The sequence below is a fragment of the Rhinopithecus roxellana genome, chromosome 1 (assembly GCF_007565055.1).
Source record: "Rhinopithecus roxellana isolate Shanxi Qingling chromosome 1, ASM756505v1, whole genome shotgun sequence".
In the NCBI taxonomy this organism is placed as follows: domain Eukaryota; kingdom Metazoa; phylum Chordata; class Mammalia; order Primates; family Cercopithecidae; genus Rhinopithecus; species Rhinopithecus roxellana.
Window position 1 is genome coordinate 188,802,341 of NC_044549.1, and position 26,350 is coordinate 188,828,690.

Consider the following 26,350-nt stretch of genomic DNA (forward strand, 5'->3'; position numbering starts at 1 on the left):
GAAAGTGCGAAGATTTTTCTCTAACTTTTCTGACAGCAAGAAAAAAAATCTATAAATACCCCATCCTAAATTTTTTTAAAAATCTGGAATAAATAAAAGCTTGTTTATGGCTTTTTTACATCTACATTTTTTTCAAGTTATAAAGTAATGTATGTCTATAGTGGAAGCATGAAAAACACAGAGAAGCGTAAAAGAGAACACACAAATTACCTAAAATTCTAACCATTGGGGAGATATTTTCTGATAACATTTAGTACATTTCATTACAATGTTATTTTTTGCTTCTGTGTATACGTAGAATGTCCTTACATTCTTATAATATCTGATATTATTGTGTCATCAGTTACCTTTATATAACATTGTCTCTACATCATTTCTCCATGTGATAAAATATGTTTTAAAATATGGATTATTTGGGAGTTTAAAACTCTGCCATGTAGATTTATCATACTTCATGTCACTGGCCCCCTTTCATTAGATATTTACATTGTCTTCTTTTAAATGCAAGCACAGCAATGTTGTAAAGAGTATTCTGGTATATACCTTTTGGACATTTCTTATTATTTCAACCAGAAGTTGAATTACTGATTCAAATAATAGAAATATTAGGAAAGGAAGCTTTTGCTGTAAATTGTCAAATTGCTCTTCCTGAAGATTGCACTAAGTTCTGTCTGGTGTACTAAGTAAAACTTACTAATGCTGTTCCATTATAAATTATTTTCTAAATAGCTGGATAACAGAATTGACAAGTCAGCAAAGGCTAACTGCAAAAAAGAGAGAGGACCACTAACAACACTACCACCACCAAGACAAACATCTCAGTAGCTAGCATTCTTTCCCCACGGTTTCACCTCCTGTCATTGTCTAGTAGCTTCAGGTGGGTCTGGTGGGTAGTGGAGCTCTGCTTTGCCCGGAACACTCAGAAGCCAACGATTCTTGCATCATCTGCTGCTGCCATTTTCAACCGTAGAACAGAAAGTAAGGCTAGAGCTGAACACAGAAGGATTTTATTGACCAGAACAGAAAGTATCATGTTTGACTTCTAATACACATTCCATTTGCCAGAACTTAGTCACATTGCCCCACCTACCCATGGGGGAGGCTGTGAAATGAGTTTAGATGCGAACCTAGGAGCAAAGAAAATAGGTTAGGTGAACACATAGCCGTGTGTCTACCTTGAGGTCACTGTGTGGGGCCCTGTGCCCCTCTAAGCCCACCTCTGTTGGGGTTTACCTCTCCATTCCTCCCGTGAACAGTGCACTTTCCAGTCACTTTCCATGATTCCTCCTCAGCCCCTGCCTTGTCACAGTAATCAGTCCCCTCCTACACACATATTTGCTCCTCTTGCTGGAATCTTCTTCCCCTGGCATGCAGCCCTTTTCTGTCTCTGAGTTGGAACTGAGAACAATGAATGATCAGTGGCTATGTACAGTGCTAGCCACTTCCCTACAGGGTTTTCTAAGAGAGAGGGGCCAACCTTGTTCAGTAATCACCAGGTGAGAGAGATGGAGGTGTCAGCCTGGTAGAGAGTGCTAGGATGGTCCCCCTGCCTGCTAGGAAAGGGATGGGGGTATTTTCACACTTACAGAGGTGCCCAGAAAACCACTCAGAAGGATTGAGGTTGTCATCTGTAGAAAGGAAGTGAGAACCTTACTTTTGCTGCCAGTTGGCTGAGCTGCAAACACTCTTAAGTCTGCTCCAGGCTGGTGTCAGAGCAGAGCCCAGGAGAGTCCTGGAAAAGCCTGACTTACGTCGAGTTTAGGGTACATGAAGGCTTGGCCCTGATTCTTACCCAGGGTGTCTGAAGGCAAGCAAATGATGGGGCTGCCACAATTATAGGGTAGGGAGAGAGGGTCCAGAGGGAGAGAGGTTTCCCTGGTACAATTTGGCAGAACACAGGTGTTTTTGCTCTTGTGGGCCAAATGGACATCCAGAAATGTGCCAGGCTAGCAACCAGAGGGCTGCATGCCAGGAAGAGGGGTCCCAGCAGCAGGAGCTGATGTGTGTGCTGGAGGGGATTCCTGTGAGAAGGGAGAAGCTGAGGAGGAATTATGGAAGATCAACTGGAAAGAAAATCTTTCACATGAGGAATGGAGAGATGAGGGCTAATAAAGTGGAATTGCAGCAAGCACAAATGTCCCAGCAACCCAGAAAAGGAGTGTGTCACTTACCATATCAATTCCTATGTAAAGATTTATAGCAGGGCCATCCTTACAGAGGGTGGGGAGGTGAAGATGGCAATGTGGAAACCTCTGCAGAGCCTTTGGAAAATGAAAAACTTGACTGGCTTTTTAAAGAAACTTTATACTTCTTTTCCTCTCATCCATATTCCCCTACCTCTGACCATGGTTAGAGCTAGGAGGAGGTTGGGGGATGAGGATGTGGAACAAGAAGAATGAAAGATCTTACCCCATCCTTTCCCTATTGTGGGCCGCCAAGCCATGGGTAAAGACTGAGTGGAGAAGAGGAACATCTGTTTTAACTGGATGAGAGACTGATGTTTGATTTGGATTAAACCCTTCAAGACTATTCTAATTCATGAAAGTGAGCAGAAGGCTTTAGGATCTACCTGAGACGTGGACAGAGAGAAGGGAAGAAAGATTCAACAAAGAATTCCTAAGGACAGGAAAAGGAATAAAATGGATTCCTGAGCAAATCACATCACCAACACAGTGAATGAACGAGGTACCCTGGCATATGAGTTGACTCTACGAATTCAGAGAAAGGGAGTAGAAGGAGGAAGAACCCTCCCAGGCTAGAAGCTGCTGTAGTAGAGTGAGGTTTGCCTATCCATTCTTCTTGTTCCACCTCCTTAGCTCCAGCTTCTCCTAACTCCGAATAAAACTAAAGGCAAAAATTCTTCCTTTCTCTGTTTCCTAAGAGTTATCAACAGAAACCACAGAAAAGTCAGTTATACAGTGATGAGGGGGACCAGAAATCTTTAGTAAAATCCCCATAAGCAGTCCAGGGTGTTTTGCCCATCCAAAGGCTAAAAATGGTCCCCCAGATAACGGCCGAGGCCAGCCCTGCCACAGTCAGACCCTGACCATGCTCCTTCCTGTCATCCTCTGGTTGTGTTCTCAAGAATGGTGATGCTTTCCTGGGAGCACTACTTTGTTATGTTGCCCTGGTCATGAGGCAGTATGATAGTTCTTCTGATAAGTAACACTTACGGAGTATTTGTTCTGGGCAGATGCATTCCACACATTTCCTCATTGTATCAATTGAGAGGCTTTCAGCTATAAGGGATGGAAAGTCTAGACCAAACTGATATCAGATAGCCAAAAAATCAAACTAATACAGAGAATGTGGGTATCTTGTAACTGAAAACATCCAGAGCTATGAAGGTTCATGAAGTCATCATCAAGGTAAAGTACATCTAAGGCCGGGCTCCTTTTCTCTGCAATTTCTCAGATCTGTGCCTGTAAGTATATCCATTTTACATGAGCAAATATGGCTGCACAGCTCCAAGCCTCCTGGTGGTATAATACAACTTCCAGTGGGAAGGAAAGTATCTCTTCTGTTTGCTTTCTGCTAAAAGAGCAGTTCTCTTCCAGAACTGCTGAGAAAAGTGCTCGTATCACTGGCTTGAACTGAGCCACCTGCCAACTCCTAACAGAAGCTTTGAAGCCAGGAGAATGGCCTGTGCTAGGAACATGGTCATGGATCCTGAAGCAGTCATGTGCTGGGGGATTCCCATGAACCTGTTTGGTCAAGAGCAATCAGGGCCCATCCTAGAAATGTAATTGGTGTTGATTCCTCCCACCCAAACTTTATAAGCAAGGTTTATACAGGATGTACAGGAATTGATTGCAATATTCCATTCTTGGGATACATTATGATAATCTAGCATCAATGTCATGATATAGTTAAGGAAACTGAAGCTCTGAGAGGTGAGATGATTCTCTCAGCATCACCCAAGATACAACTCCACCCAAAGTCTACCGAATCGAGGGCCCAGGCTCTTTCCACTACACATGGGCACCTGCCCACCCAACCAATATTATGGAGCACGCTCCTCCTGGTAGATTTCTAGTGTGTTCGATAATGTAGTAAGGTTTAAGTCCTCTAAGAATTGGTCAAAGAACATTTCCTCTTCTGCCAGGATCCATGAGACGAGATTTTCTAAGCATGAAAGGAAGTTTCTACATTAGGAGAGGAAAACTTCCCGTTAATTGCCTGCATATGGGAAGGGGGTGTTGGAGTCACAAAACTATCTCTAATGCTGGAAAATCAACCTATCCCCTCCTCCCAGCAGCTAAAAGTGAGGCAGCTCTACTTCACATAGATTAGGTAGAGAGAGAAAATGTACTCTGTAGTCACTGCTGTCACTGCTATCTGATGAAATAAAATAAAAACTCAGAACTCTAGAAGAAACCAGTATGTTAAAGGAGCACAGAGTGACTGATGTGATTGGCACATAGCTCCCTAAACCCTCCAGAAGCATCTGTAACCAACAAACAAGAAGTTTGTCAACCTAAGTAATTTGTACCCTGGGTCTGATGCAGTATCTGAGTACAAGTTAGGTGGGTATTTAAAGTCCAGATGGCTTCTCAGCAAGAGGTTGGCTGTGGGTTTTCCTGAGTCTTCCTCTTCCACTTTGGAAGAGCTCTATCATGTGCATTATAACTATCATCAGAGCCAGTTGTAAATGAGAAGACTGAGAAGACTGGAGTGCCCATGCCTTTGTCCTCTGTGCTGTGCTAAGTGAGTGAGCAGGAAGACTCCTCTGGTGGAGGCTGACATAGGGGTTCTCTCACTCCTCAAACCTTCTTTCTGCTTTTCAGAAATGAACCGGCATCACTATGCCCTGTATGTGCACAACTGCCGCCTCGTCTTTCTCTTGCGGAAGGACTTCGACCAGGCTGACACCTTTCGCCCCGCGGAGTTCCACTGGAAGTTGGATCAGGTATGGTGCTCACCTCACACCTGCTGCTACTCATGCCTCTGCAGGGGTGGCCGGTCCAATCCAATGGTGATGGCAGTGGGGAGGCACTGCAAGGTCCTGACTACTTGCTGAATTTTGGAAAAATCAGCTTAGGGAGACACACAGCATCTTAAAGTCAGGAAGGAAACTGCCTCCTTACAGCCAGGTGAAGGTTGGGAGGGACAGGCTTCCCAGCCGGGATGCTGCGGGTCACTGGGCCTGTCATGTGCAGTTTGTCCATTTGCTCCACATCGAGCTTGTGGAAGCCAGTTCTCCTGATCCCCAGGCCCAGTTATGATCTCTGTTAGCACATCTTTAAATCACAAATGCTCCATGTCTTCCCTTGGTGCTGTACTACCTCCTTTGGGTGACACAGGTTGAGGACAGGGATTTGAGGACTTTGAAGTAAGCAGTGACACAGAGCACCTTGGGCAGTGCATGCTCTTTTCTGAAGTGGAAAAATTTGTGACTCACTCCAGGGCCTCATGACTTTTGATCACAAGAGCCACTGCATCATACTTTCAATGACAAAGCAAGTGTCTGGTGTGACTCCAAAGCTTTGAAGTATATTTCTGAGGACTGACTGTGAAGCATTAACGGTGGAAGTAGTACTCACTTTTCTGGTTGGCTGTGCCATCAGGAAGCATCTATGTAGCAAGATTAGAGTTGGCCTTTGCTTAAATTTGAAAGTGACCAGGGGCTAATTTTTAAAAAGGGTTTTAAATTATCAAGAGAAAGAATGCCAGCAGTCAGAAAATAGGATTAAGGAATAGATGCTGCTTAATGAGGCAGAAGAAATGATGCCCTTTCTCTGATCCTTCCTCCCTGGGGCCCCAGGACCTCATTTTGTTTTATTCTGCCCCTTCCATATGCTGGGCTAAGCACTTCTGGGACCCCCAGTCTTCTTTACTTCATCCAAAGCCCACTGTGTGTACTACACTACCTGCCTCACCTTGCTGAGGGCTGACTGATTCATAATCCTTTCCCTTCTCCCTCCTTGTTACTATGTCTCCACCCCCACCCTCTCTCTGTTCCATCCAAGTCTCCAGTCCTCCAGTGAGCTGATCTTAGAGTGTTACTGGGAAGTATTCCAGGAGGAACTCATTCACACTGAGATGGAAATGATTGCTGCCACCTTTCATCCTCGTAGAAGTACACATGTATGTTCTCTAAAACAAAGATTCATTAACTCCGAGGAATCTCTCAATGGTGGAACTCCAGGCAATGTGACAAGATTAAGGATGCCAAGCTGACAGGAAAGTTGCTAGGGGAGCCCAGTGGCAACTGCCTAATCCACTCCCAGTAAATCCCATCCTGCTGTATGCTAATTCTAAAAATATGGCATCTTGATTAGTATATGTTCCTCTGAATTAGGAATTCTGAATCTGGCAGGAATTGTGAAATCTTGACATTGTTTATTTTATTTCTCAGCAACCTCTCAGCTATGTCCTAAAGTGCCATATGGCTTTTATGGGATGTTTTAAAATATATAATACAAATTGACGTGAATTAAAATAAATTCCATATTGTGAGGGTTTTTAAAATAGGAACATTGCTATACTGGTTGAGATAATTATAGATATCCTGAGGCATTTTCTAAGATGGGATTGAGAAGCACTGATGCAGGCAAATGAAGTCATAGGCTTGGAAATTAAAAATAGGTGAGGAAGGAATTCTGGTTCTAAAGATAAAGGTATAGTGAATCTAGCAGTTCTAACATCTGTTCCCAAAGTGGTAAATTTAAGGAGGAGCTGAGATTCACCAAACACCTTCCAAACTACCCTGATCTCATTGACTACCATTTGTCAATGCCTGCTCTGTGCAAGGCAGGCTGCATGTGGGAAATTATTCTCATCTCTGCTACAGCCCTTCCTGGTGGCTAATGTGTGGCTATAGACTGAGGTCCAGTAGCTTGCACAAGGTCACACAGCAAACCATGGGTAGGACCTGCCCTTTCCATTATGCCCAGCTCCTGCTTTGGTGTGCCACCTAATTTGAAGTTTTAAAAATTTGCATTTCTAAATTTACAAAAATTTTAGATATCAGAATTATCACTGAAATACAAAAGGTTCATAGTCTTGATGAAATCCTCTAAAATGGTCACATCTTCATTTTGCTCAAGCTGTCCTATTCTTTGTCTACTCAGGCTACCATAACAAAATACCACAGGCTGAGTGGCTTAAACAACAGGAAGTTATTTTCTCACAGTTAAAGATGTTAGGAAGTACAAGATCAAGGAGCCAGTTTGGTTCCTGTTAAGAGATCTCTTCCTGGCTTGCAGAGGGCCTCCTCCTCACCATGGCCTCACATGGCAGAGAGGGAGCACTCTGGTGCATTGTCTTCTTATGAGGAACCAGCCCTATTGAAATAGTGCTCCACCCTTTGACCTCACTTAACCTTAATTACCTCCTAAAGGTCCTAGCTCCAAATATATTGGGGGTTAGGGTTTCAAAATATGAATTTGGGAGAGACACAATTCAGTCCATAGCATTCCTCTACTAAAGAAATTAACATTTAAAAAGTTTAAAGACTGCCTGTTGATGATCAGGGCCCCAGCTCACCTGCACAGCTACCCTCGCTCTGAAGGGAACCACAGTGAGTAGGTTGCAGGAAACCTCAACAGTTCCCATGCTAGCAATCCAGTGGTATATATTGACCAACCCAGAGACCCCTCTTTCTCTTTACTCAGCTTCCTGTGTAGACAGAACCTTGCCAGAAGTTTCTTGGGTGTAAATCACTTGATGCCCAGAATGTGCATACCTAGTAAGGTCACCTCCCCCAGGAAGCCATCCTGGGTACCCCCCATGGGTGGTTTGCCTCTCTTCTCTGCTCTCCAGTCTCCAGGCAGAACTCCATCCCCATTCCTACTGTTCTATAGTTATGTGTTTATCCTGCTTGTCTGCTCACTTTGCACTGAGCTCCTGGAGGGCAGAGTAGTGTCTTACTCATCTCCAGCTCTTGTGTGCATATTATAGGCATGAGCACATGGTTGGTGCCTAATAAATGTTTGCATAACAGTGAATGGATGTCAAGATTAAAAGAAGGGAGAGATGAGGTGAGGCAGCGGAAGAGGGAGGGAGAGAGGAAGGAAGAAAAATCCAGATATCTTTGAAAACCTCCCAGTGATTAATTGATCTTTTGACTCATTTTATTGAGTATTTTAAAATTCTTAAATGTTGCCATTTTTTAATTCCCTGGATTTCAAACATTGTTCATCTTTGATCTTGATATCTTATTTCAAGATCTTACTAGATTTACCACCAGTGGATTTGTAACTGTTACAGAACTTTCTGGCCTTGGCCAGAAAGGACTCCAGCCAGTCTAATGTATTGTCTATATTTTAACTCCTGGCCAACCTTGGAAATTTCAGCAGCATTTTGTCTGTTCTAGTGCCTGATGGGGACTCGTTTATTTCTTTATTTAGCAGTTTATTCTGAGCACAAACTGTGCTCTAGGCTCTGTGTGGGGTACCTGGGATTAGTAGCTAAAATAAGAGTCTCTGTTCTCTAGATGTTTCCACGATAATGGGTCAAACAAATACATCAACAAACAGTTTACAATCTCATGTGGTAGGCACTGTGGGCTGGGGCCAGATGAGGGGAGTCTGTGGGAGCCCCTGCAGGGCACTTGGGGCTGAGAGCCTGGGTAGTCCTCTGTGGGAGGGAACATCTGAAAGGAATGTGGAGTTCTCCGTGGTGCAGGGCAGGGCAGCCTAATGGCAGAGCAGTGAGCAGGAGGGCTGGGGTCAGGGCGTGTGAGCTCTCAGTGTGGCAGGGCATAGGCACAGGCATGGGGCAGAAGGAGAAAGCTTTGACAGGTATTGGGACCCCTTGTGGAGGAGCAGGTGGATATTAAATCCCAAGTGGCTTTTTATGTCATATTATTGAGTTGACGCTTTATCCCCAAAGGAATAGGCCATAACTGAAACATCTACTATTCAAGAGAAGACTGAGAATTTTAGAGATGGGCAAATATAAGGAATTATAGTATGACATTCATCAGATTTATCAAGTTTAAGCAAATGTAACTCACACTAGGCCATTGAATGGAGCCAGTGGCAGGGGCTATGTTGGAGGCCCCCAACAACCCCAGCCCTGAACAGACATGTTTGAACAGCGGCTCTTCATGGCACTGAAACCAGGCATGGAGAATGGTTTTCACATAGCCCTTCAGGAGTGCTGCTGAGAGAGGCAGTTCCACAGAGGCACTGTGTGCTTTAGTCAGCCCAGCCCCTCTGCCCCACACCTCAGCAGGCTCTGGCCAAGGTGGATGGACAGCCAAGTAAATCTATTACCGGGTGGCTGCAGGAGATGCCTGTGACAATCCAGGGCATCTCACTAAAGCCATCATAATGATGAGGAGAATGTCATTTTAATGGGATTTTTACTTATGATCCACTAATTCAAATCCCTCGAGCCTGCAGTGAGTCACATGCAAACCCAGACAAAAGCAGAGGAAAGCGCCCAGCTGCCAGCACAGACAGGAAAGGTTAACTAATTTGCAGCCCCTCCTGGCTTTTATATCATTTGGATATGGTTGACTCAGTGTCACAATCTAATAATCTTCCCTTTGGACCTGGTGTGGTGATTGGAGGGAAATCTGCTGATGTTTTACAGTCTGTTCCACTTATGGGAAGACACAGCTTGACTGACAGCCTCAGTTGACCAGCAAGAGCACAGGTACCCCCAGCTCACATAAGGAAAAAAGTGCATCTCTGAAAAATTGCAATAAGCACAAGATGCAAACATCAGATTCATTCAGTTGGCCATTGCCCTCTCTGTGCCAGAAATTGTAATAGGCATCAGGGATCGAGAGAAGAACAACACAACTCCACCCTGGGGAAACTCAGTCCTGCTCAGTTTATACCCAGTTTACATATCCTTGGGAGCATCTTTTGCAAGAATCCCAAACTCTAATGATCGTGAGTGGGAAGAAGCATCAAGATGAGTGACAATACCTGGCTGGGTGAATGCAAGATTCAGTGGAAAGTAAAATAAAGTAATAAAGGTTTAGCCACCACACAGTTATAAACTATGCAAGAATCTAGGCCTCGTGCTGCACTTCCAGTTGCTCAGAAGTTAGAAATCAGATTTCTGTGTAAAATCTCTCAACTTTAATATGTTCTTATTTACAAAAACAGATCATCTGGCCAAAAAAATATTCTGCAGTCCACCTTTACTCTCTGGTCTCCGGTTTGAGATGACTGATTTAAAAACTACTGTTTTGATACAAGAAAGCCACACAATAATACATCTGAGAAGTCTGGATCCTCTTAAGAAGATGACCTTTGTGAATGCTTCCAATTCTCCCTGCCCCTGCCCTACCTCCCACAGAGAATGCTAAACTCCCTATATGCGGGGAGCTTCTCAGGTCCCCAGCAGCCCCTCACCATACCCAGAGGGTCCCTTCAACCCAGACCCATGGTTTGGTGGTGGTATTCCTCCTTCTCATATCAATGAGCATAAGTCACAGCTCGAGTTCCCCAGAGCCAGGATTTGAGCACATTTGTCTTGGGCCAGAGCCTTGGCTTATCAAGTCCATTCTACTTGCATAGAATTCTAAGGCTCCTGGAAAGATCTAAAAGTGAATACATCCTTTTTTCTTGGTGAGGAAAGTGTGTTAGAATGATGCAGAGTCAGTTTACTTGCATCTGCTCATTCAGCTTCATGGGAAGTCAAATAGGTTAGTTCAATCATTATTATAGCCAAGTGCCAAGGAGTTAATTGGAGAATGGTCAGTGCAGTTCAGACCGGTCATCTGAATGAGCAAAATAATTGGGCATTGTCAGCACTCTAATTCTGCTGTTAAAGATTAGCTCTTGGCTTTGTTGGGCATGTTTCTTGCAATGCAGCAGCCACTCTGTTCGGCATCCCTGCCTGTGCCCTGCCCTCATTAAGACCAGGTGTCCTTTAGGAACCAATGTCCTAAACAGAGGGAGAAGGATGTCCAGAACCTCTTTTCTTCTCTCTCTTTCAGGCAGAATTCTGAATGACTTTTTCTATGACATCAACTTGCAGGGTTTTTCTGAGTGAATAATATATGTGTGTGTGTTTTGGGGGTAGGGGGACAGCCACAAATAGTGACTCACTTTGGATGTGTCAAGTGGACCTGGTCTCTTTGTTTCCCTATGACATATATGGCTTCCTGACAAGCCCCAGTCATATTCTAGTCCCTCTCCCTGACTGTTTCCATTTCAAAGACAGCCTCAAGACATTTGGAAAGACGTAGCTTCTGTGGCTTCATGGTGTTGGCAGAGAAGGGTCCTCAGACCCACATGGGACATCCTGGGCTTCTCAGGTCAGAGTTGTGCAGTGGTTGGATTGTCCACTCTCTGGAAAGGTAGTTGCTGGCATGCGTATCCCATTTGTTCTGCTTTCTTTTTGAGAGAGTGCCAGTGTGCTGGCACCCAGCACTGCACCCACTGCCTGAGCCATGCTTGTTCCATCTTAAAGCCCCTTTCCTGCAGCTTTTCATCATGCCCCAGATTCCTGCTTCATGGCTTCTCCTCATTACTCTCATGCCATGTCACCTTACCTGGCACCTCTGGGCTCTGTTAGCTACCTGTGGCAGACCGAATAATGGTCCCCAAAGATGTTTACCTCTGAATCCCAGAAAGCTGTGAATATGTGGCATTACATGGCAAAATGGTGTGTGCATATGTGACTAAGTTAAGGGTCTTGAGATGGAGAGATGATTTTGGATTATTCTTATGGGCCCAATATAATAGTAAGGGTTCTTATACGAGGGGAGGCAAGAGGGTGAGAATCAGAAACAGAGACACGAAGGTGGAAGCAGAGGTCAGAATGATGTGAGGCCATGAGCCAAGGAATGCAGCAGCCTCTAGAAACTGGATAGGGAAGGAAATAGATTCTCCAGCACAGCCTTCAGAAGGGATGTGGCCCTGCTGACTCCTCCATTTTAGTCCAGTGAAATTCATTTCAGACTTCTGACCTCCAAAACTATAAGATAATAAATCTGTGTTGTTTTAAGCCACAAAGTTTGTAGTAATTTGTTACAGCAGCAATAGGAAACTGATACCTCACTTGTGAGCCTTTGAGAGCCCTGGAGCTGCCTCATGCTCATAAATAAAGCCATGCCGTCTCCCCACACCTTGCTGAGGTGACCCTGGGTCATTATTTCTGAAGAGGTGTGTAGGCTCTTCTGTTCACCAGTGTATGATGTCTCTACCACAGGTTTCCACAGCCCTCCCCCTTCCAGCTTGAGTACTAGGGAGGAAGGAGGAAGAGGCACTTCTTTGTAAAACCGCCATTCACTGCTTGCTTCTGGCTTTTCACCAGGCCTGCTTCCTTATAAGCCTCCGGACTAGGATCCCCATGGAGCAGATTTGGGGCTTTTCTTTTTCTCTAAGTCATATTTTTCTAATAGATGAAGGTGCCAAATCGCCTTACCTGCTATGAGAAGTGGAAAAGAAACCTTTTGTCTGAGTCCTCTGTGCTTGGTTCTGTAAGTAGTAAAGCAAATTCATGAAATCCTCTTTCTCTTGATAGAGCTTCACCTGGAAGTTGATATGAGAATTAGGTTCTGTAGACAATGCTTGCCGTTCCCCTAAAGCAGCACAGAAATCCACTTTACCTGACCAATCCGCTCTGCAGTGCACACCCTGTACCACTGGACCTTTCTGTTTTTCTCCTCAGAGAAAGTCAGCAGGAGTCTGCTGAGCTCCAGTGAGCACAGTTCTGAACCACGGCAGTGTTATCACCCCTAGGAGCACCTGTCACCCAAAGGGGTGCAGAAGCAGTCAGTCCTGGAAGTTTGCAGCAATTCTGGGCAGCACCCTGCACTTTCTCAGGGGCCTCAGTGGAAAGAAGCCCCCACTACATGCAATGACAACCTTAACAACACGCTCTTGGATTGACTTTTCCTCCATTCTTAACTCATTCTCCTCACTTAATATGTCCTCCTAACTTAGAATCACCTTCTAAATAAGCTCTGCTGTAGCTCACCCGCGTAGTGCAGGTAGCTTCAGATCTGTAGCGGGTAGTAACAAGTAGTGACTGCTATGATTATTAGCAAGAGAGAGACTTCTGCTATGTTGCAGAGGCTGTACCATGACTAAAAGGAGGGAGTCACCAAGAGACCACAGTGAAGTGAATAAAGGGAAGGAAGGGAAGTTTAACAAAGTGCAGATCAGTGTTGCCGAATGTTGATGGAGCACATTGCATACCTAACTAATAGTAACATCTGATAAGCAGATAATTCCATATGTGCCATATTGTAGACATAGTCTCCACAAACCCACTGATGGTTTCCATAGCTTATTTAACATTATATCCTGAGCCATTTCCTTGAAGAGCTGATTTCTCAAAGTTTTCTTGGGTTTTCGTTATTACTTGGATTTTCTTTATTTTTCTTCTGAAGAACCTATTCTAAAGGAGAATCCACGCTCTCAGTGAAGAGAGCTACAGGGATGCTGTTCTTTTCCCTGCTGCCATCTCACCCACTTCCCCTGCTTTCTCATCCTGACTTGGAGTCTAAGGTTTTATCACTGTTAAATCTCAACAAATCAAAGATGCTAATGATTCTACATTTTTCCCCTTTTGCTGGCAAGCCTGGCTCCTTTCTGGTCTCTTTTCCCTTGACGAGCACCTGCTCAGCAATTCCGTTTGCTCCTGCAAAATCATTATTTGTGTTCTAGCCTGTACATCTGCCCAGAGGCAATGAATGCATGTTTTCAGTAGATATCCCCTAATACATATTTAAAATCAGTGTTAAAAAGAAGGGAATAATAGAAACATTAAAAAGAATATTGTTTTACAGTTAAAAAGAATGAAGTAATGTCAACACAATTATAAATGCTTAGTAAATCAAATAATCTATTCAATAATAAATGAAGTTACTCAAACCATGGAGGGGTCCCGATGGAAGCATCAGGAGCTCAGTCACTGCACTGGCTGTGTCATGCTTCTACTTTCTCGTTTCCTTTGGGAATTGGTGGTAGTGGGAGGAAAGGAGGCTTCTCCTTGGTTTGGAACCCAAATGTTTGCTTTTATAATATGAATGATATTTTCTCTGTCACTTCCACGATATGAAAAGGCAAAAAATTGGTAAAATTGAATCCTAATATGTAATGGCCAATTCAACGCTAATCCCGCTTACTTGGGAGACATGATGCAAAGGCACTGGCCACTGTGAAGTCCGTGTGCAGTGAGAAGGGAACTTGAACCAGCATATTTTCAGTTCTTGTTTTATATCAAGCACTTTCTTTTAGTTCTAACAAAAATCATGCCATTTAGGCAAAATGCCCAGATTATGGATGAAGAGTGGAAGACATAGCAAGGTGCTTTCCACATCTCTCATCTGAGAAGTGGAAAAACTTTGTATATGACTTCAAAACATACATACTCCCAGAGGGTAAAAGGCACCAGTCTTAACTTGGGTGAATGTACAATCTTAGTGAATATGCCTGAGGACAAGAATATACTCATATCCCTAAATGTTTAGCACCAGGCATGGAAGTCCATCCAGAAACAGATTTCAAGTTCAGCTCATCAGGAATCATGTTTTAGCATCTGTTTTTTGTTTGTTTGTTTGTTTGTTTTTTCTTTCTTTCTTTCTTTTTCTTGAGACAGAGTCTTGCTCTGTCGCCCAGGCTGGAGTGCAGTGGTGCGATCTTGGCTCACTGCAAACTCCATCTCCTGGGTTCACACCATTCTCCTGCCTCAGCCTCCTGAGTAGCTGGGACTACAGGCTCCTGCCACCATGCCCGTGTAATTTTTTTGTATTTTTAGTAGAGATGGGGTTTCACCATGTTAGCCAGGATGGTCTCGATCTCCTGACCTCATGATCCACCCTGCCTCGGCCTCCCAAAGTGCTGGGATTACAGGCGTGAGCCCCTGTGCCCAGCCTGTTTTAGCATCTTTTGAAGCAAAGATCACCTCGCTCCTGAGGCAAGGTAATGAGAAGGCTGTTCATCCCATAAGACAAAAGAAGGCTGGAGCCGACTTCCCAGGGAAGACTACCCCTTTGAGGAAGTCTTAAAAGGCAATAACCCCGGAGGTCCAGCAGTGAGATTAATTTGCTCTACCATCCCTCTTACTCCGAATCTCCAATGAGTCATTTGTTTCCATCCTTAATGTCTAAACATGCAACTATTGCTGCACTTACTACTCATTAGTTTAGCTAAAGGAAGTGCCCTTTAATTATACCTCTAAATAATGAACATCCTTCATCACCTTGACAATCAGTGCACACTTAGAAGGAAGCAAGGTCTCATTATGAAGCAGCTACTGCATCCCTTGGTTACTTAGAAGATAGTAGCTTTGAGGCAATAGAAATGGGAGTCGAAAGACAAACAAGCCTTGTAATTTCACTAACTCCTTGTGGTTTTAGGTGCAAGAATAGTAAACGTTAGCCAGAAACATATTACATGTGAGAGAAAAAAGGGAAACCAGCATTTCTGAGAGACCATTGTGTTCTAATCCCTAAACTCTTGATTTACATACATTAGGTCTAAACTACACAGTTACTTTTGAGGTTAAAACTTAACTCCATGTTCTAAACACTGAAATTGAGGCTCTGAAAAATTAAGTCATTTGGCAAAGGTGTTGGACCAAGCACCATGCTCCAAAGCTCCATGTTGTTTTCCATTAGGTTCTTGTCTTGTTGAGAAGATTTACATAGCTTGGCAGAACTGGGTATCCACCAAGTCTTCACTATATTTCTTCATTTGTCGATCTCAGCAGAAACTCACAGAAATAGTTTGCTACAGTGCAATCCCCAATGGCACTGGCAGACTGGAAAATACTATCTGTGAACATGTCTGCATGGTTCAGAAGAATAAAACACACTGTGTTCTAGGCAGGGAAGTCATTCCCACTATCTGACTAGCCAATTACCTATTCATCTTTCAAGACCATACTCAGGGGTCACATCCTTTATGAATACTTTCCTGTAACTTCCTCCCCAATAGAAAGTTGACCTTACCTTCATGGTGAGAAGGTAAGAAAAGACTGTTACCACAGCATTTTTATACCTTATGATACTTATTTGTTCACTGGTTTATTTCTTCCACTGCATTGGACTATCACGTCTTGTTCACCTTTTTAATTTTTAGGAGTTTCTAACACAAACGTGTTTAATGAATGCTTCTTAATTTAAAAAAACATTATCTAAATGGCATATTCTGATGTTCTATGCTGTGGTTTCCAAACACTGGTCCCTACATCTACAAGCACTATTTCAGCTATACAAGTACCATCTGAAGATGAAAGCATCCAGAAAAAAAAAAAAAAAAGCTGTCCTTTAACAGGTAGTCTCTGTGTGTCCATATATGGAATGCTATTCAGCAATAAGAAGAAATGAACTATTGACTCATACAACATGAATGAATCTCGAAAACATTATGCTAAGTGAGAGAACCTAGAAAACAAAAACTACATATTATATGACTTAATTTACATTAAATTTCCATAAAAGGTGATTTGTAGAGACAGAAAGCAGATTAGTGGTGCCTAGGGCATGGGGTTGAAGTGGAAATCAACTGCAAATGAGCACAGACTTTTTTTGGATAATGGAAATGTTCTAAAACTGGATTGCAGTGATGGTTGCACAACTATATAAATTTACTTAACACCACTGAATTATACACTTACAATGAGTGAATCTTATGATGCATAAATCATACCTCAATAAAGATTTTAAAAACAAGAACTGAAAAGGAGGGAGGGAGGAAGGAGGAAGGAAGGAAGGAAGGAAGGAAGGAAGGAAGGAAGGAAGGAAGGAAGGAAGGAAGGAAGGAAGGAAGGAAGGAAGGCAGAGAGGCAGGCAGGCAGGCATATTCTTTGAGCGTAAGGTGTTAGAGGATGAAATTCATCAATGCCAGAGTTGCCAGAAATTGAGTTAATACCTATAAGAATGGAGATGCAAGAAAGGAGGTCAAAATCTGGTCATAAACTCCCCTCAAATCCCTCAAATCCCTGAGTGTTCCCAGAACTGTGTATATACAGAAGAGACTTCAGGAACCCAGGGAAAGCAATGTCAGGAAAAGAAAATGAAAAGATCTGAGCAGGTATTTTAGCTACTGTTCACTGCAAAGGAGACAAATTTTGGAATTCCTCCAAGAAGGGCTAGGTAAACATCTAGAGTTTTCCAATGAAATGCGAAAGAGATACACCTTAAGAGCAAAGACTATGTGCCAGGATTTAAGGACTGACCTGGGACTAAGGGTAACTCTAAACAGACACACCTCTGTAAAGGATCAAACCAAACTTTCTACAAGTGCAAGGTGATTGTCCAGTAATTTAACACAAATCAACAATAACAGAATCCAGAGTTTCTACTCTGTATTATCCATAATATCCAGTGTGCAATAAAAATTACTGGACATGTGAGGAAACAGGAAAATGTGACCTAAGGTCCAGAGTAAAATCATTCAAGAGAAACAGACCCTGATAAAACACAAATGTTGGAATTAGAAGAAAATAACTTTAAAACAATATTTTAAATGTTTACAAACTTAAGAGTAAGGATTATCATAATGAATGAACTGATAGGGAATCTCAGCAGAGAAATGAAACTATATGGAAATGTAAAACGTAGAGTGGAAAAATACAGTATCTAAAATGAAAATATGGATTTAGCACATAAGAAAATAGAAAATGAAAGAAAGATAGTCTCAAAAGTACCAAAGGACAGGAGAAAGTGAACAAAGCATTAAATAATTAATTGAAGAAGTGGTGGAAAATTTATTAAGTTTGATTCAAAACACCATCTTAAAGATTGAATAAGATCAGCAAGCTCCGAGCCAGATAAATACAAAGAAAACAGCACCTAATCATACTATCCTCAACCTGTTGATGACCGAAAATAAAGATAAACTCTTAAGAGCACCCAGAGAAAAGGACACATTATGTATGGGAAAATACCAATGTGTATGACAACCAACATTTTACCGAAAACTTTGGAAACCAAAAGACAATGGAATGACAAAAGAAGTCCTTCAAGTGGAAAGGAAAGGATGTCAGAATGAAAAACAGATTCATAGGAAAGAAAGAAGAGCATTGGAAATGGTAATTATGTAAATAAATATAAAAGACTGCCCTTCCTTCCTTCATTTCTTTAAATGACCATGACTATTAAATCCAATGATTATAACTGTGTATTGTGGGGAGTATAATGTATTTAAGGGCAAAGGAACAATAGAACAACAGCGAAAAAAGGATGGAGGTGTTAAATGAGTTCTACTGATGCAGAGTTCTTAAACTTTATGTGAAGTGTTACGATGTTAACTCCAAGAATACTGTGATAAGACAAAGATGCATATTAAGGAAGGCCTGCTTGAGGTCAGAGTCTTTGAGTACTCAGGCAAACGGAGGAGTACTCCCATGCAAAAACTTCGAGCTCCATATGTCATAGGTTTCTTCAAATAAACAAAAGGGTAAATGTAGTATCATTGGCAAGAACTGTTCATTACGTATGGGCCAAGGGTAGGAAAGGAGAAATTGGACCTGGAATGTCTAGAGAATGCTGAAGGAAGATGCTGTAGAGGTGGCATGAATAATGAAGGAGGGCCCAATCTCACCTTCAAACCCTGAACTGGAAGTTGGGCACACGTCCAGAGTTGCTTATTTGGTGTGAAACAGGATTCTAGAAAGCCTAGAGAGAAAATTCTGAGGTTTGGACCTGGGAAAGTAAAAGAGCACCAACAGATGTAAGTTTCAGGTATTTGGAGAATGTCTTAGGATTGTGGGATTTGCTGCTTCCAGGATGCACACAATAGTGTCAGCCTTGCCTCAGTATGGACCTGTGCTAAGGCTCCAAGAAGTCAAGAGGAATACCTGAAAGAGCAGGTGCCTTCTTTCCCTTTATAAACAGAAAGATCATTCTCTATTCAAATTGTTGATGATAGTCATGGAAGTGATTAGGGTGAAGGAGTCTGAAAAAGTGATGGTTTTAGCCATAAATTAGATGTTTGAAGGGGAAAAATTATAGGTAATATTCATGAGTTGGGTGGGGGTATCCACAAAGATCTCAGAAATTATTGCTCATATGCACCAAGAGTCTCTCATATTTATCTGGAAAATACTTTGAATCCTCATTGCTTATCTCCAGGTCTCTTGGCCATTTTCCATCAAGAGCTAAACTGGCTTCTGAGAACAGCCCAATCGAGGCTTTCCAGCCAGTTTCCTTATAATCGTCTAAGCCAATTAAAGGTACAACCATAGTTTGACCTTCCCTTCTTTGTATCAGTGAGAATGAGTTGGCATTTGTTTCAACACTGTTCTGACTCCAGTGTCCAAAGTAGAAAACAGAACAGTGCTAGAACTATTCCTATGCTAGACCCCATGGTTCCACATGCCTGTCTTCTCTTCAGCAAGCAGTAACTTCTTATGTGTTCATGGGAAAGACAGAACTCTCCCTCTTCCAACCGGAAAGCCTAAGGCTTGCCTCCTTGGCATCACATGAAATGTGAGATATTGAGGACCCCTTGTCCCTCTGTTCAGGCTGCCCTGGAAATGGAGAGCTTAGTAATAGCCCTCTCACATGGTCTGCTTCTGTTTCCATCAAACACAACTATGTCAAAAGGTTTCATTAGTCACAAATACAGGGAAAAATAAGGCTATAGCTATTTGGACACAAAGCAAAGACAGAGTCTTATATCTATTATCTAGACTCAAATAAAAAGTGAGCCCACAATTGGGTTATAAATATGAATTGGAACTTGAAGAATTATCTGATATCAGCCACTTATTTTTCTGCCTGTAAACATAGACATAAAATGAGTCTTATAAGCCAAGAGCGAAGATACACCTTCCGGTTTATTTCAAAACATTAAAAATATCCCTCTGCCACGTCTAGCAACAATATGTCACATTAGGAACCCAGAGAAGAAGAAACAAAGCATTCCTTAGGGAGACTGAGTGTAGAACAAGGCTGTGTCTCCACTGTGCCCCATGAAGTACATATTCATTCACTTATCCATTCATCAAGAAGTTTTGGTCAAGATCAAATTTAAAAATGAACAAACATATTTCAGGGACAAATGTTCATTATGGAGCAGTCAAAGGAATGCAGGCTTTGGAGTTTCTCAGATCTGTTTGCCACTCAGCTCTGTCTCTTATTATCTGTGTGACCTCAGGTGAGTCACTTCACTTCTCTGAGCCTTAGTGTCCTCATTTGTAAAATGAGGATAAATATGAACACCTCAGGAATGGTGATGAGGATTTAATGATATAATGAATGTAAAGCAAGATTAATATAGTGACAGCAGAACACTTGACCCATGGAAGTGTTTTGTTGGCCACCACGGTCTCACACTCACATGCAGAGATAGACAAGGACTGATTGAGATTTAGAAACTGTAGATGAAATAAGCACAGTCCTACAGCAGAATGCACTTAATACATGCTTTTTTTTTCTTTTTTTTTTGTTTGCAACTACTTCATACCAGTCACTGGAGCCGGGAATACACTGGCAAACTGGCAAACAGAAGTATGGCAAACAGAACTGGCAAACAGAAAATCACATTTGCACTAAAAGATTCCAGGGTTTCTTAAAGAAACAGCTGATTCTGAGTTGGGGCACAAATGAACAAGATAAACCTAGATCTGATTGCCTACATGCAGGAAATACTGGGACAGAGGAACACATGAGTGTGCAAATAACAAAATCTAGACTGGGAAAATCTATTATCCTGTGTTCTTCAACAGATAAATTGCAAGGAAAAGAAAATAATGAATGTGTAAGCTGTAGATTTAAAAAGATTTGAAAAACATAAATTAGTTTTTTTCATGGGCAAAACTAAACTACAGTGTCTAGGGATACAGATTTAAGTGATAAAACTGGAGAGAGGTGAAAACTGTAAAAGTCAGGACAGTGGATACTTTTGGGAGGAAAGTAGTGGTTGACATTGGGATGGGGTTCAGGGAAGGGGCTTCTGCACAGCTGGTAAGGTTTCAATTCTTGGCCTGGGTATGGCTATAAGAATGCTCACTCCATAATAGTTCATGAAGTTCTGCACTTGTTTTGTATAGCTTTATGCATCTTGCTTTAGGATAAAAAGTAACTTAAGTGGAAGAAGCAGTATGTGTTGAGGGCTGCTATGTGCTAGAGACTTTTCTGGGCCCTATGGCAATGGTGAGGCTCAATCCTGGACCTGAAGCTTAGAGTTTAGTGGGAGAGAAAGGTAATTATAGTACCATGATCAGGGCTAGACGGGAGGTATACACAGAAGACCGTCTGGGAGGGATCACCTGACCGAGCCTGGAGGTGGTGGAAGGCTTGCACGGAGCAGCAGGGAGACGACCTAACTATGTTTAAAAATCCACCACATCCCGGCCCATTCTAAAGATACTGGAATGAAATCAACGCCGTGTTCGTTCTAGAAGACAACCAAAATGGGCTTTTGGGAGGGATGTAGGCAGATAAATTGTTCACAGGCCCTTGCTATGCAATTTATACATCTTCACCTCAGTGTCTCATTACCCCATTACTCAGATGTGAGGTAAATGTGGCTTGGAAAGATTACAAAACAACTGGCCCTATATCAACTGGCCCTATGTCTATTTCCTGGCCAGGAAATAGAAAGTTTTAAATCAAGCGTGCATTCTTTTGCCAGAGAAATAGTGGGTCTAGGGTCCCTGACAGGTACAGGTCGTTAGTCTATAGGAGTGAGTAGCCCAGGTCACGAGATGAGGATGGCAACAGACAAGCACAGATCATAATATATTTAAGTATTGTTTTTATCCAGTAAAACGGCAAAGTGGATTTTTATTTTGTTTTAATGAGAATACCAAGTATCGGTAAGGGGGCATTAAAAATTTACTGCTAGGGGCAAGTGTAAGTTGGCACAGGCTTGCCAGGGGAAACCCTGGGGCCTGCAGTCCCTTTCCCATGTGACAGATGAGGTTTCACATTCAAATGCCCCTGGAAAAGGAAGGACAGCTGTACATGTGATGTACCAGGAAAAAATACAAAGCCTCATAAAGACAGAAGAAAGCATGTCAAACCAAGACCATGAGTTTTGAACAGAAAGCCTTCAGTTCACATCTCATCATGGCTACCTTCTAGCAACAGGTACTACTGAGGACTATTACATAAACCCTCTGCCTCCATGTCCTCATCTATAAAATTGGTTATACAGGCACTAGATAGATGCATAAAGCAGCTGATTCATGCCAGGTGATCACTGAATTGCATTGTTTTATCAGTTTATGATTGCCATCATTTTTTTACCCTGTTTTGCCCCCACATTGGTGTTCAGAGATTTCTTTAACCAGTTGCAATCTGTCCTGGAAAATTCTAGAATTCATGGAAATAAGAGGCATGCCCTCTGATGTACTTGGTTGTGAATGGTAGGCTGGCTTAGAGGCTACACGCATAGAGTCTGGAACCTAATTTAATGGGTTTGAAGCCCAGCTCTGTCACTACTAACTGCGTGGCCTTGGGAAAGTTAGCTAAGTTCATTGTACTTCTGTTTTCCCATCTGTAAAATGGCACTTATCCCATAGGATCTGGAGGATTAAATGTGTTAATATAGTACGTTGTACCTAGCACAGCTTTCTGACTCCAGGTTTTCTATATTAAGGAGCTGTTAGGGAGCCTCCTCCCAAGCATCCAGCAGAGTGGGGCCTGCCAGTCTGCTGGAGCCTTCTCTGGACATCACCAGCTGCTCTCAACTCATAGTGACTACTCAGGGGCATCTCAGTTCCTGCTCTGAGATACTCATTACCATTGCATGGGTTCTGACCTTTGCTTAAGCATTGACTCAGTGAAGTCTAAAGATTGTAAAGGGTTTAATCTTTCTTCTAATACTTTGTTCCTTCTACTGCTCAGCTTAGCACACCGGGGGCATGGCAGCCTCTGCCTCTAACCAGATCTTCTGGGTCTCTGCTCTGTGGGCCATATAGAATCCACACCAGTCATTTCTCTGTATATTCTGTCACCTCCAAGGATATGGGAGGGGCGCTTTAAATCTCCTTATGAAGGAAGGATCCTTTCCTACTGGAGTCAGGGCTGTACATGAAGGCCCCCAGTTCCTCCATGCTAGATGCATCCCCAGAAGCAGCACCTCATGGGCAACACTGTAGAGTCATTTGACCCCCAGACCAGGGGCATCCCATGGACACTTATTCCAGAAAACTGAAGCTGGGCCACAAAGAAGGCCCTCATCCTTATTGCCATTTGCCCTGGACCACTTCAAAATGTGGCACATCAGGCTACAGTGAGCTGAGATTGTGTCACTGTACTCCACCCTGGGTGACAGAGTGAGACCTTGTCTCAGAAAAAAAATAGTGTCCACTGGGACACTATGTTCTGGGCAGGCCCTTGGCTTCAATAGTGATATTCTGTGACTTCTCACTTAACAGTTATGGGAAGTCTTTCACCAAGCAGTGTCGTAGGCTGAACATTGACTGTACGATCTGCTCAGTAATGAGGAGCAGATCCCACACCTCACAAAGGTCTCGCAGCCTAGCCTGCCCAGCTGTGATGTCTAGTACCTGCTCACGTGTAGCCAGGAAGCATTCGTGTGAATGGCTGATAAGAGAGGCCAACCCAGTGAGACGTTCTCACTGCGCTTGATCCCAAAGGGCTGTTCTATTTCTGCATTTCTTCTAATAGCAGTTTACCCAGAGAGAGAGAGAGAGAGAGGCGGAACATGGGAAACCTGTTCATTAGGAAGATTTTAGCACAGTGTCAACCCCCTGTAAGTCATATGTCCCTAATAAACTTAAAGTTTTTTATCTGTGGAGTAAAGCACAAATGGTCGCTTAAAATCTTGAAAAACATACTTTATATCACAACTAAATCAAGTGTTAATTTGTCTTTCTCTGTCTCCTGGCCAGTCTGGCGCCCTTCCAGTCTTCTTTTTACTCCCTTCTGCTTTGCCTTCATGATCTTTCTAAAAACCACCACTGCCTTACTAAGACACATTTCCCAAATCCTCATTTCGTTCTTGCCCTGGATTTGCTGGTGGTAAGGAAATCTAATCATAGCTAACATGTAATGAGCACTTAAGTGTTTCAGTGGTATCAATTCATTTAATTTGAGGGATATTGATATACCAGCAATGACATTAGAGAGAGAGATTAGAAATACTTGAACAGACTTTTAAAAATTTTAATAGTTACCTGTGTATTTTAGTGCATAGGAGAAAAGGTGTAACTTACACATTAAAACATGACTTCACAGTTATAAAATTAAATAAAATTATTTTAGGCTGGGTGTGGTAGCTCACGCCTGTAATCCCAACACTTTGGGAGGCCAAGGCGGGCAGATTGTTTGAGTCCAGAAGTTCGAGATCAGCCTGGGCAACGTGGTGAAACCCCTCTCTAATAAGAATACAAAAAATCAGCCGATCATGGTGCTGCACATCTACAGTCCCAGCTACTCGGGAGGCTGAGGTGGGAGAATCACCTGAGCCCAGGAGGTCGAGGATGCAGTGAGCTGAGATCGCACCACTGCACTCAGCCTGGGCAACTGGAGTGAGATTCTATCTCAAAAAATAATAATAATAAATAAATAAATATATTTACATATACATATATACATGCACAGTTTACTTAAGTAAAAATGAGCTAGTTTAAATAAAAATATTAAGAAAGTGATAGAAGAGGTATGTGAATTTGTCCATTTATTTAACAAATGCTTCCTTTGAGAGCCTCCTACCTGGCAGGCATTTCTGTGGAGCCTGCAAATGCAGCAGTGAACAAAGACGACGAAGACTCTGGACCTTCAAAAGACCCAGAAAAGCCCTTTAAGAAACAAGTTATCCAAATGGCCAGTAAACACATGAAAAGGTGCTCAACTTCATTATACGTTGGGGAAATGCAAAATTTAAATCCACAGTGAGCTATACCAAGCACCCACCAGAATGGCTTAAAAAAATACATTTTAAAAGAGATGATATCAGGATTTGGCAAGAATGCAGAGCAACTGGGAGTACTGTATATTGCTTGTGGTAGTATAAATTGGTACAGCCTCTTTAGAAAACTATTTGGCAATATCTGCTAAAGTAGACCCGGTAGTTCCATTCCTAGTCATCTACCCAGCCGAAAAATACATGTGTTTACTAAAAGGCATGTATAATCTTTGAGGAATAAACAGGTCTCAGGAAATGCTAATTGAAAGAACTAAAACCTATTCTGGAGCAAGGAAGTGGCAACAGCAATAAGACATTATCCATGTCCATGAGGATAGCAGATTACTGTCACTGAACACACTTTTTCTGAGCGCGTACTGCGTTCTGGATTTTATGCTAGACACTTGAAATACAGGACTAAATCCAAGGTGTCCCTCACCCTCTCAGGAATACACAGTCACTCACCTCAGCAACCAGGAAAGATAAGCCTTTTGAACTTTGCTCAAGGAAATTTGGATGAATGAACATCAATATGGGTAACCTTGGTTTACATTCTATATAAATATGTTTACCTAAATATATAGTATCTCTTCATAAGAGTAGGAACTTTGCATTATTTCCTGCTATATCCCCCAGAACTAGAGCTGTGTCTGGCTCAGAGTAGTATATGTAAGTATATGCTGGCTGCCTGGATGGATGGATGGAAAGGAACAGGGATGAGAATAGATCCAGAATCTGCGGACAAACTGCCCCTGCAGGAGACAGGGGACTCCCACCATAGAAGGAATATTCCACAGAAGAGTCTGACAAACCCTGCTTATCAGGGTTGTCTGCCAAGGACACCAGCAGTTGGAATTGTTACAATCAACCATGGAGGTTTTTATTTTTTTCACTTCAGACATAGATTAATATTTCAGGAAAACAAGGTTCTAATTTACAACCAAGACCTTTGGTTTAATCAGCAAAGGAAGAAAAGTCTGGGAACATTATTGCCTCGCTTGTGTTTTCCCATTGCATTCCTGGCTGGGTTTACCTTTCTGGCCTTCAGTTATTCCATTCTCTCACATGGCTTTATCTCAGACACTTTGGGATGAAAATGTAATTTGCCATTTAGAGGTTTCAGCAAAAATCACATTCAAGTCAGCAAATTGAGAGCCTGATAAAGCAACAGAGAGTTGGGGCAAGGCTTTGAAGGGATGTCTTTAAAGTGTTTTTAATTAAATCTGTGTAATGATTTAGGATAGTCAAGAATCATTTACATGCAATATAGGGTCGGTTTGGAATCTCAGTCGTGCTGTTCTTATAACTGTAGCATTAGTCATGCAACCTAAGGGCAATGTCACAAGTTTCCTTCTTTAGTCACATATCTGTGAGTAGCACCTACTGTGTATACCTACCCTATACTAGGCACAAAGCTAGGTTCTGTGGGGAGTCACCAAGAAATACTTGGCAAAGCTCCTGTCCTATGATGTCAGGGGCTGGACAACATAACCAGGTCATAAAATAACAGAAGGGGGAAGGAGAGGGTCAAAGGCACAAACAACATTAAGCCTCTGTATGCCAGGATCTGCTCTATGAGCTTTGCCTACATTTACTCTTTTATT

General features: G+C 42.5%; 1 protein-coding gene across 1 annotated transcript in view; it reads left to right on the top strand.

Moving 5' to 3' along the window:
- Positions 1–26,350, top strand: part of CLSTN2 (calsyntenin 2) — a 625,300-nt gene that overhangs the window by 525,760 nt on the left and 73,190 nt on the right. Inside the window, exon 8 of the mRNA XM_010356587.2 lies at positions 4,788–4,909. Coding sequence (XP_010354889.1) covers positions 4,788–4,909 — 122 coding nt within the window. The remainder of the gene's footprint in view (positions 1–4,787; positions 4,910–26,350) is intronic.